At 39.9% G+C, this 19,442-nt stretch overlaps 3 protein-coding genes across 5 annotated transcripts in view; all 3 read left to right on the forward strand.

The window, feature by feature from the left end:
* The first annotated feature begins 429 nt into the window (after nt 1-429).
* On the forward strand, nt 430-3,944 carry AhcyL2 (Adenosylhomocysteinase like 2). Its single transcript, XM_017247227.3, has 8 exons — nt 430-820; nt 947-1,007; nt 2,143-2,212; nt 2,264-2,930; nt 2,990-3,308; nt 3,366-3,609; nt 3,673-3,793; nt 3,853-3,944. Exons 2-8 carry the CDS (start codon nt 957-959, stop codon nt 3,857-3,859), a joined length of 1,479 nt encoding a protein of 492 aa, XP_017102716.2. The 5' UTR covers nt 430-820; nt 947-956; the 3' UTR covers nt 3,860-3,944.
* A 323-nt stretch (nt 3,945-4,267) lies between these two features.
* On the forward strand, nt 4,268-6,173 carry Actn3 (alpha actinin 3). The gene is made up of 2 exons (XM_070281351.1): nt 4,268-4,611; nt 4,663-6,173. The coding sequence occupies exons 1-2, from the start codon at nt 4,380-4,382 to the stop codon at nt 6,120-6,122; spliced, it is 1,692 nt and encodes a 563-aa protein (XP_070137452.1). The 5' UTR covers nt 4,268-4,379; the 3' UTR covers nt 6,123-6,173.
* A 4,513-nt stretch (nt 6,174-10,686) lies between these two features.
* Nucleotides 10,687-19,442, forward strand: part of Abd-B (Abdominal B) — a 43,751-nt gene continuing 34,995 nt past the window's right edge. The window contains exon 1 of one of the 3 annotated variants that reach the window (XM_070280857.1): nt 10,687-10,704. The gene's annotated coding sequence lies outside the window, so the exon portion shown is untranslated. Of the gene's footprint in view, nt 10,705-10,800; nt 10,820-18,875; nt 18,974-19,442 lie in introns of those variants that run through there. The other 2 variants (XM_070280855.1, XM_070280854.1) reach the window with 2 other exon arrangements.

Raw genomic sequence — 19,442 nt, forward strand, 5'->3', positions numbered from 1 at the left:
CTTTAATATTTGAAGTCAAGAACTACCTGCACTTTAAAAAATCAATTATTTTTCAATTAAATTGTTGTCAAGCTTTTCTAAACAAAACTATCACAAGTGCTTAAATTTGTTAATGAAATTCCACTCATCCGGACAGGAACTTGGCCTACGTCAGAGTCGAAACTGATTTCCGTAATCTCGCGTATACGGCGTGGAGTGAAGTTGGATCATGATAAGCTCTCGTGGGGGATAAGAACGGGGAGAGCCGTATAGCCGTTCGGGGGGCGGTGATAAGAGCTCCTCCGTACCGTGATAACATTCTCATAAATGTGGCAATCTTATTATTTACTGATACTCGCTCTGGCGTTTTGTTGTGTTTTTGGATTTTGTTTTTAAGTTTTTGCTTTCGTTTTTTATTAGCTCGTTGCTTGAGCGTATAAGCCAGTGACTCAGTTTGCTTTTAGCCCCAGTCGAGAGCGGACGACCGAGATCTGAGATCTATAAAGATCATCGATCGCTCCAGATACTTAAGAAACACGGAGGAGATATTGCCCAGTAAAGCGAACGCAATCGAGAGGCGATCCCATCCGATCTTGTTTGAATTCGAATCGCTGGCCGATTGAAGCAAAGTGAGTCCGATCCGATCTAGTCTGCCGCCTGATCTCCATCCGGACTGACGTGTTTCTCCGCCTCCTCCTGCTCAGTAGAATATAAAGAAGCCACCATAGCCGATATCTAGCACTTGCACTTGCTGATTAGAGCTGGTCTCCGGGGGTGCATAGAACACTAGTAATCGAAACGAAACAAGCTCCGGCATAAATAACCAGTTTTCAATTCAAATGTAAGTCCATCAAGGTCGTTCTCTCATTATTATTGAGCTTATTTTTTGTGTTTTTAATTTCTGGCCCTGACGACATTTGTTTGTTTTCATTTTTTTTCCTCGTTTTCGGTTATAATTTGTTCTCAGTGCCTTCAAAATGTCTAAAATGCCAGAGACAACGTTCGCCGACTTGAGTTTGGCTGATAAGGTAAATATACATACGTCGACTTCTTAGACGAATTTTATTCGAAATATTATATGGAATATTTATGAGGTAGGTGTGTGTTGGTAAAAACCCGACTTGGCGACTAAATTAAAAACAGCACGTGACATCTTGTGAAAGCAAAACAAACAAAAGCCCCAGCAACCCGCTTAAAAAATATTCATAAAGTCTAGTCAAACCACCTCGAAGTTTTGAATACCCTCTGTGCAAGTGATCGTATAATTGGGTCCATAAAATCATATACACCGGAAGATAATTTCTCAAATTTACACTATAAACTTCCAAGTCATTATCCCAGTGCAGATTTTCGATCTTTGATTTGTTAGGCCATGAATCGGTTGTAAATCTCAACTAATTAGGATCGTAGAATAATATAATCTTGTAGATACAAGATCGTGTTATTCCATATGGCCCGGCGATTTGTAAACAACAATAGCAAAGGCACAAATGTGGATTTCATTAATTCGTATGTTTACATGCACTATATGGAGGTCCGGATTCGGGATCTGTACATTTGTGTTTTCATATTCCCATCCGCGATCAATTGGCGCGTCGAATTATCGCCGGTATGCTAAATGATTTCAATTAGCTTCGTGCCTCGAGCTTATTCGCATGTTTTTCCATTCGCGTTTTCTTTGCATTAAAATCTGGATTTCTCCGGAATTGTTACTGATTTAGCACCAGTTAGAAGACACCCGTAAGTTTCTCATCAAACATTAATCAGATCCGAATCTACGTCTGTTTGTCATAAACACATATCAGTGCGAAATAAATTAATCCGATGGCCACCTGTTAATTGAAAAGTGCAACAAATTCATTGGCTTGTGAATTGGTGCCATTACCGCTTGTTGGTTTTATGATCTTTCATAAAAGTGTTAACAAAACTGGCCAACAATTGAGTCTGCCAGAGAAGAAGATCCTCTGATTTGCATGGGAATCTAAATTTAAGATCCGAAATGCTAATAATTTTTCCATTTTATTCCTGCTCATATGCACGATTTCATTTTTAATTAAAATCATTAGAGCCATTGTTTGCTTAATTCCGATAAAAATGAACATGTTTGTGTAAACAAAACTATATTATCTGGAAATTAATGAATTGTTTTCCATTTTTTATTAGACTGCTGTGAAGAAGTCCAGCATCGAAGCTCGGCGGTTTTCCGATGTCTCCACTTGCTCCTTTAGCTCCAGTAAGTATTTGGATTATGAAGCTTTTAGTAATACTAACTAGTAATATTTAGCCTGTTTTACGGGAAGTTCCGATGAGGAAGAAATCTCGCCCAAGGACAACCATCAACGCAACTCCGCCGGCGGAACAGATTTTTGCGTGAAAAGCATATCAAAGAGTACTTTTGGCCGTCGTGAGATCGAGATTGCGGAATCCGAAATGCCCGGCATCATGACACTCCGAAAAAGGGCCAAGGATGAGAAGCCCCTCAAGGGAGCACACATCGTCGGCTGCACCCATGTCAACGCCCAGTCGGCGGTTCTGATCGAGACCCTGGTCCAGCTGGGGGCCACCGTTCGCTGGGCGGCCTGCAATATATACTCCACCCAGAATGCCGTTGCAGCAGCCTTGGCGGAGGCGGGCATTCCGATCTTTGCCTGGCGAGGCGAAACCGAGGAGGAGTTCTGGTGGTGCCTGGACAGGTGCATTCACAAGGAGGGCTGGACCCCGAATCTTATTTTGGACGATGGCGGCGATGCCACGCACCTGATGCTAAAGAAGTATCCGGACTTCTTCAAGGGCATTCGGGGCATTGTGGAGGAGAGCGTGACGGGGGTTCATCGCCTCTATATGCTCTCCAAGGGAGGAAAGCTCACCGTTCCGGCCATCAATGTCAACGACTCGGTCACCAAAAACAAGTTTGATACATTCTACACATGCCGTGACTCCATACTGGACAGGTGAGAGGAGTTTACGTTTATTTTTTTTTTACTTTTTGATTTAATTGTTTTATTTTTAGTTTAAAACGCACTACGGACATTATGTTTGGCGGCAAACAGGTGGTGATTTGTGGCTACGGGGATGTGGGCAAGGGATGTGCTCAATCCCTAAAGGGCCAAGGCTGCATCGTTTATATCACCGAGGTGGATCCCATCTGTGCCCTCCAAGCAGCTATGGACGGGTTCCGGGTGGTACGGCTGAACGAAGTCATTCGGACTGTGGATGTGGTGGTCACAGCCACCGGAAACAAGAACGTGATTACCCGGGATCACATGAATCGCATGAAAAATGGATGCATACTCTGCAATATGGGTCATTCCTGCTCCGAGATCGATGTGGTAAGTACTGGGAATGCAAGACTCCTGTATATCTTTTAATATCTGGTTCCTCTACAGAACAGCTTGCATACGCCGGAATTGACTTGGGAACGTGTTCGCTCCCAGGTTGATCACATTATCTGGCCCGACGGCAGAATGATTATTCTTCTGGCGGAAGGCAGGCTGGTGAATCTCTCCTGCTCCACAATTTCCTCGTTCGTGGTCTCCGTGGCCTCCTCCACTCAGGCCCTCGCCCTGATTGAGTTGTACTCGGCGCCAGGAAGGTACAAGTCGGATGTCTATCTGTTGCCAAAGAAAATGGGTAGGTGTTGAGTAAATTTTAATAATAAAAATTTATATAATTTTAAACTTTATTATTTACTAGATGAATACGTGGCAAGTCTGCATCTGGCCACTTTTGATGCTCATCTCACAGAGCTCACGGATGAGCAGGCGAAGTTCATGGGCCTGAACAAGGCGGGACCTTTTAAAGCCAATTACTACAGGTGCCCTTAATAGTGTTTAATTCTTTAAACTATAATCTAATATCCCTCTTTTGTTACAGATATTAATCAGTATTAAATGTTATATTCTTGTTACTCTTGTTCTGTAAAATTGATATTAGAAAAAATATATATATACTCGTAAAATTTAAAATTTTATTTAATGGTCATCATTTAGTTTGTAAACTATTTAGTTATTATGTATTTTATTATTATTTTTATTTAGTTTAAATGTTATTTAAATGTTTGCGCCCAAAAATGAACTAGTTCATCTATTGCATCGCGCTTTTAATTGCTTAGCGCCCTCTGTTGTACATATAGGCAAAGCTGTAGTTGTTATTTACTGACAAGAGGGGTCGCTCTTTGACAGCCAGTTATAGTATTTTTTAAACAAAAGGAATCATTTTTATTAACTGCATATTCGAGAATTATTTCTATTATAAAATAAAACTATCATACATATATTCATTTACTTTTCCGTCAAATTTTAGAAAGTCTCAGTTTCAGATATATATACATAGGTTTTATTTCGCCCCGTAGTCAACCACTCATTCGTTTGCTTTGCTAAATTTTAAAAATTTTACTTAAAATGACTGATTTTATGGATCGCATTTTGAAATTAAAAAAACTTTTATCCAACGGCAAGGAAGATCAGCCCTCCAGTCCAACTCCAGTCCGTTCTCCGGTTTCTAAATTTTTGGAAAGTAAGCGGTGCATGGGGGAAACCCTTTTATTGATCAGGCTAATGTCCGAAAAATACGTGGAATCCCAGGAAAATATAGATCCGGAGAAGGATGAGAATTCCTTGGTGTTGAAAAAATGTGAGTATCAAATTTATGAAACATCCATTTTTACGAATATATTATATGCAGGCTCAAAGATAATGAGGGAACTTTATTTAATCCTTCCTTGGGATAACGACGGAGTTGAAATGGATCAACATATACAAAATACCTATCAGTATAAGCTTAGTTCGGTTCTTGTGGAGCTGGAGAAAATGGCCAAAAATCCGTCGAAGAGCCCTCGCCCTCAGCAGGCACTTCCCAAGGCAGTGAATACTGATGAGTTGGCCGATCTTAGGGCTAGGTTCAAGAAATTAGACGCAATACAAAAACTGCAGGACGTGTCTCACAAGCTTTTGGGTTTGAAGGAAGCTATTTCAGACCAAAACGCCGAAATTTTAACCAGAAAAAATTCCGAAGAGATGGTGGACAAGGAGAAGAGTGACTCTGCGGATATTAAGAATCGTCTAGCCCATACCGAACATAAATTAAAATCAGCCAACGAGATTATAGCCCATACCGAACATAAATTAGAATCAGCCAACGAGATTATCAGGAAACTCAAGGACGCCAATAAAACGCTGCAGAAAAGCTATATGGCTATCCAAAGAGATCACACGTACAAAAGAGATCCTATCCCTGATAAAACCCAGCTTTCAAAGAAAGCTCTAAAAACTTCAAGTGCCATGAAAGTAGTACGAAAGGAACTGGTACCAGAGACAATAAGAGTCTTGAAACAGCAACTAATATATGCCCAAGAAGAGTTGACACAAAACAAGAAAATCGTGTCAGAGATCAAGCGGGATATCTCCAACCTGTGCTATAGCAATACCAAGATGTCAAGCTCAACCAACAAAAAAATAGCCTATAAGACTTCTTTTAAATCTCTGAAACACACAGGAGAAGAAACTATGCGAGTAATCGATGATACCCTGAAAGCTCTTCAGTATCATAAGCAACTGAAGTTCCCCGCCTGCGAAATAAAATGGAAAGTAGTGTGCCGCTCTTTGCAGAACAATCTTCTGGCGGTCCGTGAGAATTGGAGGCAGTTGGATTTGAATTACCTTAAACAAAATTCTACAAAATGTGCTAGTAATTTTATTATAAAATCAGAAACGCGCCCCGAGATGCGGTGGGACAAGATATCCTTAACAAGCAAGGACTGTTCGAGGAGCGTCGTCTCTAACGTCTCTTCGTTTTCAATCTTCGACGGCAAGACCTTCGGTGACCGTCGTCTATGGGCTCTGAAGTGGTGTAAAGAAAAGATCCGACCCTATGGCGTTCCCATGTACGAGTTTTCCGAATCCTGGACCAGCGGTCGCGCCTTATGCGCCCTCATCCACGCCTACCGGCCTGAGCTAATTGCCCCCAAGTATCTACGACGGACCGGACCGGTGGAGACGCTTGAATTTGGCGTTGATGTTGCCAAGGGTCTGGGTGTTTGTAGCCCCATTGATCTAATGGATGAGTGCACCCGTGAGAAGCCAAACTACGAGAGGGTACTAGAGTTCGTTCAGGAACTACGGCGTTGCCTGGAAGCACTTCCTTAGTATATTTTCGTACTTTTCGTAAAGGCACGGGTGTAGTTGCAGTTCTTAATAAATATTCTATATATTTTGAATCAAGTTAAGATCAATTTTTTTTTATTCTGTGGGTTTTTTTGAAGGTTTTTATGAATACGGAGTCTATACAGCAGACATTGCCATCTCTCCCATTTTGCCAAATTTCACATAATTTTTTACACATATCATTTCTATCACTTATTTAATTCATTGAAAATATACAGAATCATGCAGTTACGAGTCCAGCTGATCGTGGAAACCAGAGTTCGGCCAATAGGCCATAATGCCGAAGAGGGTTCTCCGTTCACCACGAGGCCCAATCAGAGGATTCAACTGCATCAGGAAGGTGATCAGCCAGGCCATGTAGCAGCAGACGCAGGTGAGGATTATGCAGCAACGGATGACGCTGCTCTCCTGCCACAATCGAGCCAGCAGGCTGCCCACAATGGCAATGCCCAGGAAGATTAGGGTCACCAACCCCAGAACTACGAACTTGTCCATTTCCGGAGACGACAGACTGTAGAACTGTCAACTTTTGACTAGTTTTTCGCTCCTAAAATGATTCCTGCGATTCAGCTTTGAATCGAAGGAACCCCTGAAGCGGAGCTTGGTGGCATCCATTCAAGCCGAAACCCAATTTGGATGCACTCATAAACTTTTATGGTTGCGAACATTTGGATATTTTATGGCCAGCGACCAGGCCAGGCGGAGGCTGCAGAACGGAGCGGGGAAGGTTGTATAAATGGAAAACTGTATACATTTTCCGAGTGCGCCGAGTGGGCATCAATAAAACCGCTGCACGCATCCCTGACTAAGCGCAAAATCCGTTTTACGAGGACTGCCAGCTCTCCATCAGCCATCAGTTGTCCTGGTATCCTAGCATCCTGGCAGGATGGTCTCGCTCCCCCATCTGGGGCTGAGATGATGCCATAAGTGCCCGGGCGCGACTCATAAAATGGCGGCTGTGAAATGGCAATGCAATGTTGGCTGGGACGGTGGTGGTGCTGGCCAGGGTGGTGGTGGTGGTGTAATCGAGTTTTCCCAAAGTAGCAATAAATGTTAATGGCGGCATCGAATTTTCCATTTTCTCGCCATAAGTATCAAGACGTCCGGTGCCAAGTTGGCAGGCTGGCAACGGTTATTTCGCGGCCATCCATTAGGTCTCGTCCTTATGGAGTGCAGAACAGTAGCCCTAGCATTGCAAGTCAACTTCGCACCTCTCCCAACCCCTGAAACTGAAAACTATACGCATGTTTCGTTGCCAAATCCATTGCATATCGTAAATCACAGAGCCCTGATGTTTTCTTCTTTTTTGACTCGCAAGCAAATGCAAATCGGTCCAAAATGTGTGATTTCCCTTTTAACACAGTCGGCTCTTAAGGTTTTTTTAAGGTGCAGGTTTGTCTTTTCAACACAATGCCTTTGACGAACCGTCAAAATATTTGAGAGTTCTTCGACGACTATTCAGGGAGTGTGGGCGACAGCAAAAAAACTGCGTGACTGATTTCCCAGAGTGACCTCAAAGCAAGTGCAAGTGCTATCAGTCATTGCACTTTGACTCGCAAGAGAAAAGAAGACGCCAAGCGCCAACAACAGGCTTTTTCTAGAAAATTTTATAAAATTGTCTTGTTTTTCATTGATTTTTATTAATTTTACTAGAGATAGCATTATTCGTTTCTCATTACCGTCGGCAAATATTGGTTTTGGTAACTAAGTAATGCATCAACCTGCTGCTATAAAATCCCAAAATTCTGAAAAAGTATGGAAGCGACTATATGAGCCCCACCGATGCCTATATCTTTGCCAATATTTATCCGATTCTTGAGCGGGATACCTTGAAAGAATTGTGGATTGATTCTCCATCGATCTGCATCAAAATCTAGGAACAAATTATTTTTTAGATTTTTTGTCAAATATTCTAGGGGGTCCCCTTCAAAATTTGGAAAATGTATGGAAGCGACTATATGAGCCCCACCGATGCCTATATCTTTGCCAATATTGATCCGATTCCAGAGCGGGATACCTTGAAAGAATTGTGGATTGATTCTCCATCAATCTGCATCAAAATCTAGAAACACATTATTTTTTAGATTTTTTGTCAAATTTTCTAGGGGGTCCCCTTCGAAATTTGGAAAATGTATGGAAGCGATTATATGAGCCCCACCAATGCCTATATCTTTCCCAATATTGATCCGATTCCAGAGCTACCTTGAAACCTACCTACCGGGATACCTTGAAAGAATTGTGCATTGATTCTTCATCGATCTGCATCAAATCTATAAAAAATAAAACTGTTGAAAGCATAACTATAACTTACTAAGAACTTGTATTAGCCAGTCGTATTTAAACTTTTTTAAAAGCTAGGTGGGTGCTATTTAAAGGCAAACTGAGAATTGATGCGATTTTAGCACAACTGTCCCCGGATTTCTGAACGCATCTCACATGGATGTGCTGAGTGCCAGAGCCTGGACAATTCGGATTAGACGTACGACTCTAGCACGCGTTGTTTGCTTAGTTACTTAGCGGCTGGAGCGGTCTTGGCATCGGAGAAGGAAGTGTTCCAAACACAAAGCTTGCCACACATTTCGCAGGTAAACACCTGGCCGGGCGTCGCGTCGAATCTTTGGACCGTGGCGGTTCCGTTGGCGCTGTTTCCCATTCCCACTACCTCCTCCTACCCATTGGAGTATCTTGGAAAGGGCCTGTTTTCTGTTTTGAAAGTCACTCTCCGCTAGGCGACGTCACATCTACTCGAAAAACAAAAAAAATAGAGCTCTCCCAGCCTTTGTTGGCTTTGGTTTTCACACATTACCCTGCCCAGGTAAATTGGCCTAGAATTTTGAAAACCAGTGGCTAAAAAGAGGAATTTCATATGGAAATTACTTTCAGTTTTACAATGACACTTATTATGTTGTAAAATGTTTAATATTTTGAAACATTATTATAGGAGTATCCATGTTAGAGTTAACCTATGTTCGTAGAATCTTAACAGAAAATGTCCTTTTAAGGAGGTAGAACTTGGTTTCCAAATGTCATACCATAAGAATACTATTTAGCATTAGAACATAATTTATTACAACTTGCAGATATTAAATTGTTTTATTTTAAAAAGCCTTAAAATTTAGCTTTATTTATATTTTCTTGTTTTTGGGCACTTTTTTTTATGGTACTTTCCATTTTAGGACTGTTAAGATTAGATAAAATTTTTGTTTTATGTTTCATTTTTACTAATGACCTTTTGGGTATTATTCATTAACTTTAAATAACTATTAGTAATATTTTTATATCAAGGCCAATAGACTTAATATTTTGCATATCGTATGTATGCTTTATAGAAATGGACTACTTCCATTCGATTTAGGGCCTAACAAAACTCAGCAGGTTACCGTATTAAGGCTTTAAATATTAAACCAAAGAATCAAAAAAAAAGTAAATAAGCCCCAAAATTCATCCAAATGTGGGCGTCCACCCCGACAAGCTGGATTTCCATAAAACGGAGTCTGCGCACAATAAAATGCATCCGTTCCGCCGATGGTGATTGATTTTTGACGTGGCACGAACACGGCTCATTGCGTGTATCCTTATCTGTGGCAAGTGACTGGTACTGCTGCGCACTGCGCAGACACAGACAAAGATACGGATACGCGGAGCATTCGTATGTGTATGTGGGGGCGGTGGTTGATTCCTGTCCCTGGCGAATTTATGTATCTGGAGCGGTGCCTGCAACCCCTCAGTTCGATGTATCGAAATCGAAGAATATTGAAAAATTCTTATGGGGGTGTGAGGTTTTTTTTTGTGAGGGTGCGGGTGCGAGTGCCGTTCGCAAGATATATGCCCGTCATATATCTAGTTCCGTTCCCCATGCCGCTGTATTTATTTGTTTATCTACTATTTATGATACCGAATCCTCCCCGGGACCCGGGACCCCATGTTTCGTCACGGTCGCTGTTGTTGCCGATTTTCCTATTGCCATTGCTGTATCTGTATCTGTAGCTGGGTGTTGTATCTGTATCTGTGGATATAGCTAAAGCCTTAACCATACTGGCATCGGAACATTGGGTGACTCTTGGTGGCGTTGGCGTCGGCGTGGTTGTCGTTTGTTTTTTTTTCTGAGCGTGTGTGCGATTGCGATTCCTGGAAACTAACAACCATTCACAGACAGCGGAGAGCTCGCACACCATTCAGTTCAGTCTCGGCTCGACTCCAAAACTGGCTCTAACACTTGGCCCCGCCGGCGCGTTCTTTCACGAAAGTGTTAAAATAATAAACCAACAATAACCGCAATAAGAACTCCAGAAACATCGGGGCCCTAAAACGGGAACTATAACACTCGTAATTGTCGGAGACTATTGGACACAAAAAAAAAGACTCAACAAGGAATTTAATGTGCAATTTTAATAAACATTCCGCGGTAGCCAAGTTACTATGTGCTTTAAATTATAGCCACCATCAAATCGAACCTAAATCTGCCAGACTGGTGGCAAATATCTCGCCATTATCAATTATACTACCCAATTGCCTATAATTCCAGTAATCCGGTCTTGAATTACTATTGCATTCAGAGCCGACGGTGAGTGACACGATTGCAGTATTTGCATGTTTATTTAAGTGATTGTTAAAAATTTAGTACATTTATTTTTAAATGGCAAGTTATAAAGCTTGATACCGATGCAAAGCGGTCGTGGGTGAGTAAAATTTGTTGCAACGTCGGGTTTTTGGGACTAAAAATATTTATTGCAAAGAGTTTAAATAAGAATTGAAAATGTAATTCTTAATAAGTTATTTTTATTCAGAATATCTGTATGAGATTCTCTTTATTTATATTAAAGTTTTCGTAACAAGAATTACATACATCACTTTTTATTGTCAATAAGTAATTGCGATTTGGTTTCATTCGTATATGGTTTATGCTTTAGGAATGCTTAAAATTAAAATCATTTAAAGTCAGAGGCTCTTAGTGAACATTTTGAACATATATGGAATCTGTTTTTATTTTCTTTCGCCCCTGTGTCATCCTAAATTATGAAAACTTGTAACTTCGTTACAGAGATGCATGCTATTTTAGTTTGTTATATCTTTTTTAAATTACCAATTTTATACCACGTTTTTTTTTATCTTTGGGGTTTTTTTTGTGGCATAAAATTCAAGTTTTTATGGTTTCAATATCAAAATATTTTTATTTAACCGGTATAAATCCGAATTTCGTTTAATCCTAAAAGCCATAAAACTTAGGCAAGGTCTTATAGACCTATTTCAGTTGCCAATATCCTGAATATACTATGAATCGTGAAAAAAGAATATTTTTAAAATGGGATAATTATTTTTTTTAAAGCCTAAACACAACATATTGTGCTAAACATTTTACTAGGGATTCAAAATAAAATAGGTACTTTGACGGAATAGAACATTTTACAACACGAAAATAATTGTACTTTCATAAACATCCCATCCAATCTATTTCTTAAAATGTGTCCCTCTGCGGATTATAAAAATGACGGGTAAGCTTTTCCCTGTTGCAACATTTATTTTTAAATTCTTTTTGAATCAAGGCAATTAGAATTAATCAAGAGCCTTAGAAACAATTCCCGCGAATGCTTTTCATTTCAGTAACCCCATTTAGAGCGACAATGTTGTCCTAGTGGCGTTTTATATCCTTCTTAATTCAATCCCGCTATATGGGTGGATGCGCGTGATACCATTCAGTGAGATTCTTTTGCAGCAATGTTGATTTAAAAACAAGAAGAAGAAACTGATTTCCGGCCGCCATTTGCCGTTTATGGCATGGCGATAAAGGGCATCTGGAAAGTTCCCACGGCTGCCAGGGGCACTTTTGTTCTACAAGATCACGTCCTGCCATAAAAGTGTCGGCAACTCATAACGGGAAATGGAATGGCGGCACTTAAGCACCACCGCCGCTTGATCCAATTCCGCAAAATGGAGCCACGCACTGCAACCCCTCTTTTCATTCCAAAATTGTTTATCTAACGAAGATACCATCCACCCCTATAAAAGTTTGTGCATGTGTGTCTCCGAGATAAACTGATACAATAAAAATACACTCAGATGCATTTTTTTTTCAAAAAATATATTTGAATTTTATAACAATTGAAGATTAACAAATGTGTTTCATAAACCATAGAGATTGTCACGTTAAGATAGGCCAAAGCAATGACCTTTTAGTCACTTTAGTACTATCCATATTTAAAATATTATCCATAATCAAAATCCATATTTTAATAAATGTCTTATTTATTCGAACTTTAGCATTTTTTATATTATTTAATTAAATATGGATATAAAAATATGTATGTATGTGTGAATATGTTGTGTACTTCAAAAGGCTAGAGATTTATTTCCGTGCAACAGCCATTTTGTCATCCATTTTGTTTTTCACAGCCATTCTATTTTCTATTGCTCCGCCCCTTTTGGTAGAAAAACCGTCTATAGTAAGGTTCACAACCATTTGGTTTGAGATTGTGTTGATACGCAGGCTTAGTGAGCACCAGGTGGCGCTTTGAGATGGGTGCGAAACACTGCTTTCCGGTCGTCTCAGGCTGCCAAAAGTAATTTTTAAATTTTCTCGCATAATTCCGTAAAAACAGTTTTGGGACAAGATATAATTTTTATTTCATATAACTAAATAATTTTTTTAGTTTTCAAAAAAGGGTTGGCTTTGACAAGGTCAAGGCTTAGACAGCACTGGTTCTTCTGTGGGGTACAATCCAATCTTCAGCATCACTGAAAACAGAACAAGAACTTCGTTTATATTAATTATTAATATAATTTAATTTATTTTAATTTTAATTTTCGCGTAATTTGATTTGTTCCTATTTCAGTGGACTTGGGGAAAAACACCTACTAACTCCATTCTTGGATTCGGCTTTTTATTGTTAAAGTCCACTAGTTTGGTTAATAAATAGCAAAATTAATTAAAATTAGTAATTAGTCTATTTTTAAGATTTTATTTACTGGATGCGAACTCTACGTATTGCTCCTCGGCGCATTGGATTTATCGCCCCTTAACGATGGGGCGATTCTGGCTTCTGCCTAGATTGTCTTCAAGCTTGCTTACTAGCTTTGGCAAGTCTTCTTAATAATTTTTTCAAGTGAAGTTCATCAGGCAAAAACATTACAAAATAAATTGAAGGATTCATTTACTCGAAATGTTCTCTTTTACAATCGACGTGTGAACTCCTCTTTCAAAGTCATTAAATGTAACCTTGGACGACCTTGGTCGATAAGCAACTTGGGCGATCGGGCATAACATTGCGCAACGGAAAAGGATGTGTGTCCTTGAGACAAACGAAGCCCAGTTTCTAATGCCATTTGGCAGCGATGAAAAGAGTTGAGAGAAGTGCATTGTTTGGGTTATATCGCTGAGCGATTTTGTGACCTCAAGGTTACCTGCAGGATCCTAGGGCTGCCTGGCAGGATACAAATGCAAATCAGTATGCCCGCGGGCTCAGCGGTACGCAACATGTGCTGCTCTTCACCGGCGATCGCTATCCGGTTTTAATGAAAATTCGCTTAATTTCCGTCGGAGCTGCTCGTGCGGCTATAATCGCATTCAAAATCTAAGCGCTTTTAGAGCGTTCTCGTAAATCGCAAATCGTTGTCTCCGTGGCGGATCCGGCAGGACTCCGCGGCTACGTGAACTCGTAAAAGCCAAGCGTTCAACTCAAAAGTGACCCAGACAATAGCCCCTTACAATGTCGGTGAGCTCCTTTGTCTGCGAATGCCAAGAAATGAGTAGAAATAAACGGAAACGCCAGAAAGAAGCTGAAAGTAAATTTATTGCCCAGCAACGGACTTTGCGAAAATGTCAATTTCGTTTTTATGACATCAAATGTTTGAGGAGCTTATGCGGATGTCTGTCTCAAAGTGGATTTCAAAATTACGAATTCAGAGATGCCTTCTATGGGGATACTTTGTGTTGCTCTATCGAATGGGTTGCTCGGCTATTTTTCTAAGACATTCCTAGAAATGTAAGTGCTGCAGGCAGGCCGGTCTTCCACTCCGTCAGAGCCATTAAATGCCAGATATTCGGTCATTGTTGCACTCCCCGTGGCCCCAACGGCATTTAAACTGTATCTTTTAATGGCGGATCAATGAGATTTATATATAATGAGCCCCGCTTTGTACTCAGCTTTGGGCGAACTCCATAAAACGGTGCCCAGTTCGCTTAATGCCACTCCGCCATTTTCCTTCACTCATCCGAACCCAAATCAAAATCCAAAGACTCGCATCCACAGCCAAAACGAAACGAAATGAAAGGCAGTGCCCGGAGTCAGTGAAAAGAAATCTGATATCATTCGGCGTCCGTAAACCCTTGTGTTTTTTTTTTTTACGTTTTTACGACCAAACGCTGAGTCGTCCAGATTGTGAGACAGAATGTACCATATTGGATGCAGTGTCTGTTGTCTGACTGTGTATGTGTCGGTCGCTTCGTTTCCAATCAAATCGAATCCAATCCCATCTCCGACACAGACTCAGAACCTCGAACCCCAAACCCAGTGCCTTTGTTGCCGTACTTTTTAACAAGTTTTATGGGATGTCATGTGTCAAATGGAAATGAGAATTTATGTGTTTGTAATTGAAGGCGAGGCGCGGGTAGTCGCAGCTCTGTCTCAGTCCCTGGCCGAGCATCTTTCAGCATCCACGGTTCCTGAGCCACCATTTTGCCCGCGTGGAGCCCCTTAAACCTTACCTTAAACCTCAAACCACTTACCGCGATCCCAGGGCCAACGTCATGCTGGTCCCGGTCCTCCTCCTCGCATTTACATAAATTATAGGCCTCTTTGTGTGAGCCAGTGTATCGCAACTTATCATCAGCCGACTCATTTGGAGTCCATTCCGTAAAGTCGGGATTTAGGAGTCCAACTCAGTTACGTTTTAGGGGTTTCATGAAATGTGGTTACATTTAGAAAGCAAATATTTAACAAGATTTTAAATCAATAAGAACTTGGACATAAGAAATTTGAAGTTAAAAGGAAACTAATTGTAAAATATGAATAAGAATTATTCAATAATTGATGATGAGAATTGAATATAATATCTTCCTGAGATAAAAAAGAATTTAAAGAATTTTAAAACTCGGAATAGTTGAATTCGTATGTTTTATATTCTTAAACGTAGATAAACAAGCCTCATAGGACAAAAAATGCTTAAAAAATATACAAAATCTGGCTTACAGCCTTGAAAAATGTGCGCCTTTGAAAAAATGTCTATTTAAAACCATTATTCATTAACCTGCTAACCAATCTGCCGAGAATATGTGTCATTTTGACTATTCAAAGGGGCCATAACAAATGATAAATCAGAATACACACTTTCCCAGCCCCGAAGCACTTTGAGGAAGCCAATAAAATTCGAGGTATATGTTTGAACATACTTTATGGCCTAACAGTTCATTCGATAATAAATCCTGCCATGTGAATACTCATTTGTTTATTTGCATAATGAGCCTGCTTCACTTGCTTTGGGTGTTTTTTGTTTAGGTTTTTGTTATGTAAATAGGAGTTCTTTCGCCTTGCCGACGGCACACGCAATTCTTGCTTTCCCACATTGCATTGATTGGATGGTTTTGGCTTTGGCTGGGCTGTCGGTTTTATGAAATCAGTCATCAAATTAAGTTTATGTCTCAATTAGTTTGAATCGACAATAATATTTCGTTTCGTTTCGCGAATGGGCCCGAACAATAACAAAAAAACAAACAGTTTGGCTTCAAAGCCCTCACCCTCAGACCTACAGCAGTCGTAACTACTGCACTGAGTATATTGCAAGGCGATGAGCCAGTTGGAAAGCAGTGGCGACTACTTCTGCCGTCCGATTGTAAAAAACTGTTATAGCCAATTAAACAAAATACTAAAACCCAGAACTGCTTCCAGTCGAATAGTATTTGCGCGCGCCCCTCGTCGGGCTCATCTTCAATCCGGTGCCACGGGGCGTATGAGCGATGTACCGGTGGTGGTGAGGGCTGCGAAAGAGCATCCTTTACTTTCCTCGCTTCCGCTCGATTAACTGTGACATTTTTTGCAGCGTCTTTGTTGCTCCGCCTCCCCTCCGAGCTGCCCTTTTCCGCCATCGTATTTTTAACGCTGATGAGCCAAAGGAAAGACCAAAGCCGATCAAGTTGTGCATCACTTTTATGGCCTCCTGACAAAAAACGACGGCAACGGCGGAAATTACATTTTTCGGCAGCATAAAATTCCTCTCCAGCAGCTGATGCCAAATGCACATCCTTTAGATGTTGTCCTTCCACTCCCAGACACACACGCCCTAGATGGGCGAAAACAAATTATAATAAAACCTTATGAATGATAACGCGCCTGGAAAAAAAATCTAAAATGTAATTTGCATAACAGATTTGATGTTCTGGAGCTTCAAGCGTGTAAAGTGAAAAATGAGCTTATCGCTTTAAAAATTAATCTGGGATTCTAAGAATTTGTATTTTTTGGGTTTTCACCGAGAAATGTCTGTTTTTACCAAATTGGAAAGATTAAAATTTGACATATAAATAGTTTTTTTTAAATAAAAAAAATCCCACTAAAGATGATCCCAGTTAAACCAAATCTTTCCAAGAATTCTAATTTTCAATATCACCAAGCTGGAAATTCCACCATTTTTGGAGGCGTTGCGCTTCAATTGAAGCATTTGCTTTGGGCCGTGGCTATTTTTCATTAGTTAAATTGGAAATTAGTTGGCCATGGCGGTGGGCAGGACAAAGGCGAAGCCTAGCCCAGGACCTCATGTGTCACAGTGTGGGTTTCTGTATATACATATATATCTTTGGCTGTGTATCTGTAAATACGACTGGCAACTGGAGGAGGACTGAAAGACTGGCAGGCGAGGAGAATGAGTGCCAAGCCCTGCCCTGAAGTCGGCAACTGCGAAGGCCATAAATTGCGGCTGTCAGTGTCTTAATGTCCCAAAAACTCCACAATCAGCAGCGTTCAGATCCAGGACTGTGGTCGCACCCTTACCCGTACCCCACTCCCTTCGTCCTTCTGGGTGTCCTGTGGCCGGCAGCGCAACTAAAGGAAAAACAACGATAATTTATAAGTCGTAAATGCTCGCCCGCCTCTTGGCCCGCAAAAATGGAATGCCAAAATGCCGGAATGGTGCACAATTTCCTAAATGTATCGCCTTCGCCCAGTCGCCCGATTAGCAGCCGTCTTTTGTCAGCAAGGATACGATACAGTAGCGCCGCTACTACTCACTCTCTCTTTTTCTTTCTTTCTCTGGAACGGAAAAAGTCCTTTCAAGATGGCCGTCTGGCCTTGGGAAGGAGGACAATTTCGGCAAATTGCAAATATTTTCAAGCTCACTGAATCGAAATCGTAAATTATTGGCTCGTAATTTTTGTATTCCACTAAATCCAAATGAATCGTGGAATTGTTTCCAAACACAAAACATAAATCTGTCATGGCCAGTCATTTGTTTTAGTTTTCTTAGGATGAATAATACTTTTTGTTTTATATTTGAAAAGTATATTTTTTAGTTTAAGAAAAAGATATCAAATCCATAAAATCTTTTAAAATTCATGAGTTTTTTGAAACTTTTTAAAAAGTACATATATGCCATAAGAATCCATGTTTCATGGAAATCTCTCAAAAAGAGTTATTAAATGTATTTGATTTCCTTTTTTTTTAAGACCTAGAAACCCTAATATTTATGACACATTATTTTCATGTTTTATTTTATTATGCCCTTAAAATTCCCTTAAAATTTTAGACATAAAACCGCATTTAAAGTATTTATTAGAAAAAAATACATAAGATTCCCCATTAGAACTTCCGCCACTAAACCCAAACTTTATTAAATAATATTATTTTAATAACTGAAACTTTTGTAATGCGGTTCACTGATTTAAATGCCTAGAAAGATGGCTTTTATTGATTATAGATGGGTGCCAGGTGTATTCCGTATTTGGGATTTTCATCTACCCTCTAAATGTTGCCACGTCCAACCTGCAACTCAGCCGAATTCGAATTTTCAATTTAAATACTTGGCGGAGGCAGGGGGACGGATGAGGTGGAGGGAGGTGGCTAACAGAGGGGGAAGTTGGGGCTATATGGGGACCAAAATCACGAACTGAGAGCGAACCAACCGAAAGCCAAGAGATTTCTACTCGTACTCGCCATGCTGAGCGTCGCAAAGTGGTGATTTCGTATTTCTCACACACAGAGGCAACACACCACACACACACAGACAACGGCCCACACACCAGCACTCTCGCACACACCCAGGAAAGAGTATCTGTGTGTGGAGTGTGTGTATGTGTGTATCCTGTTGGTGTGTATACCTCTTTAATGCTGTTGTTCTGGTTTTGGCGCTTGGCGTTTTTTACGGTGCGCCGCCCGAGTATTTACCACTTTACAATGGAGTTTTAGTACCGCGAGTCGTCATTGTCGTCGTCATCATCGCCGCATAAAGTCGAAATTAAAACCGCGGAGTGTCAGCCATAAAGCACTAGAATCTACTTGATCCCATCCCCAAACTCGGGTTAATCCGGCTCAATCGCAGCTCGACCTCAGGCCATAATTAATACATTTCGCAAATCGTGATTGAAAATCAAAGCAAAAACCGAATTGACTTTCAACAAGTTATTTAATAGAGCCACGGTTCTTAAAAAAATAGGAAAAGGAAATTAAAAACCTTGAGGCTAAATTAAATTGGAGTGTGTTTAGTGAAATATTTGACTCAGTTTTAGTTTAATAAAAGTGTGTATTAAAAAAACATGAAGCAGATCCGAGGGCAATTCATTAAAAATATATATTCTTAAAATATCATAAAAATTTTAATATCATAAAAAAAAATAACTTGTTAATTTTGCGACGGTAAGTGAGAAAAATGCGTTAAGATTTCAATAATGTTCTTTAAATAATAATAATGCCATGGGAAAGAAATATTTTATTGTGGGAAATTAAACTTTTAAATCTTTATTGATGAATCGTTTATATATAATCATGAAAATAAACGAATAAAAACTTTATATACTTCATATAATTTTAAGAGCTAAACCACTCTTATAGACTCTTACTAAAAAGCTTAAAAGCAATTTCATTTTCTATCAAAACTTTATACTTAATCTGTTTAAAAATTTAATCACATATTTGATTTAATCCAATAAATCTTATTTTTTTGATTAAATACTGTTTACAATTTTCATGTTTAATAAATTTAGTGTTGGGTTAAAAGGGGGTTCAGAATTTTTGTAATTGCATTTAAAAGAATCTATCTAAAAAGTTGTTTAAGAGTTTAAAAAATACTTTGAAAAGGTTTTAAGGACTGAAAAGATTTAAGGGC

The sequence above is a fragment of the Drosophila bipectinata genome, chromosome 3R (genome assembly GCF_030179905.1).
Source record: "Drosophila bipectinata strain 14024-0381.07 chromosome 3R, DbipHiC1v2, whole genome shotgun sequence".
NCBI lineage: Eukaryota > Metazoa > Arthropoda > Insecta > Diptera > Drosophilidae > Drosophila > Drosophila bipectinata.

Bases quoted from the DNA above. Each gene is read 5' to 3' on its own strand.
- Actn3 (XM_070281351.1), top strand. From the start codon at position 4,380: ATGACTGATTTTATGGATCGCATTTTGAAATTAAAAAAACTTTTATCC. The intron at 4,612-4,662 runs GTGAGTATCAAA...TATTATATGCAG, and splicing joins TTCCTTGGTGTTGAAAAAAT to GCTCAAAGATAATGAGGGAA.
- AhcyL2 (XM_017247227.3), top strand. From the start codon at position 957: ATGTCTAAAATGCCAGAGACAACGTTCGCCGACTTGAGTTTGGCTGAT. The intron at 1,008-2,142 runs GTAAATATACAT...ATTTTTTATTAG, and splicing joins ACTTGAGTTTGGCTGATAAG to ACTGCTGTGAAGAAGTCCAG. The intron at 3,309-3,365 runs GTAAGTACTGGG...GTTCCTCTACAG, and splicing joins CCTGCTCCGAGATCGATGTG to AACAGCTTGCATACGCCGGA.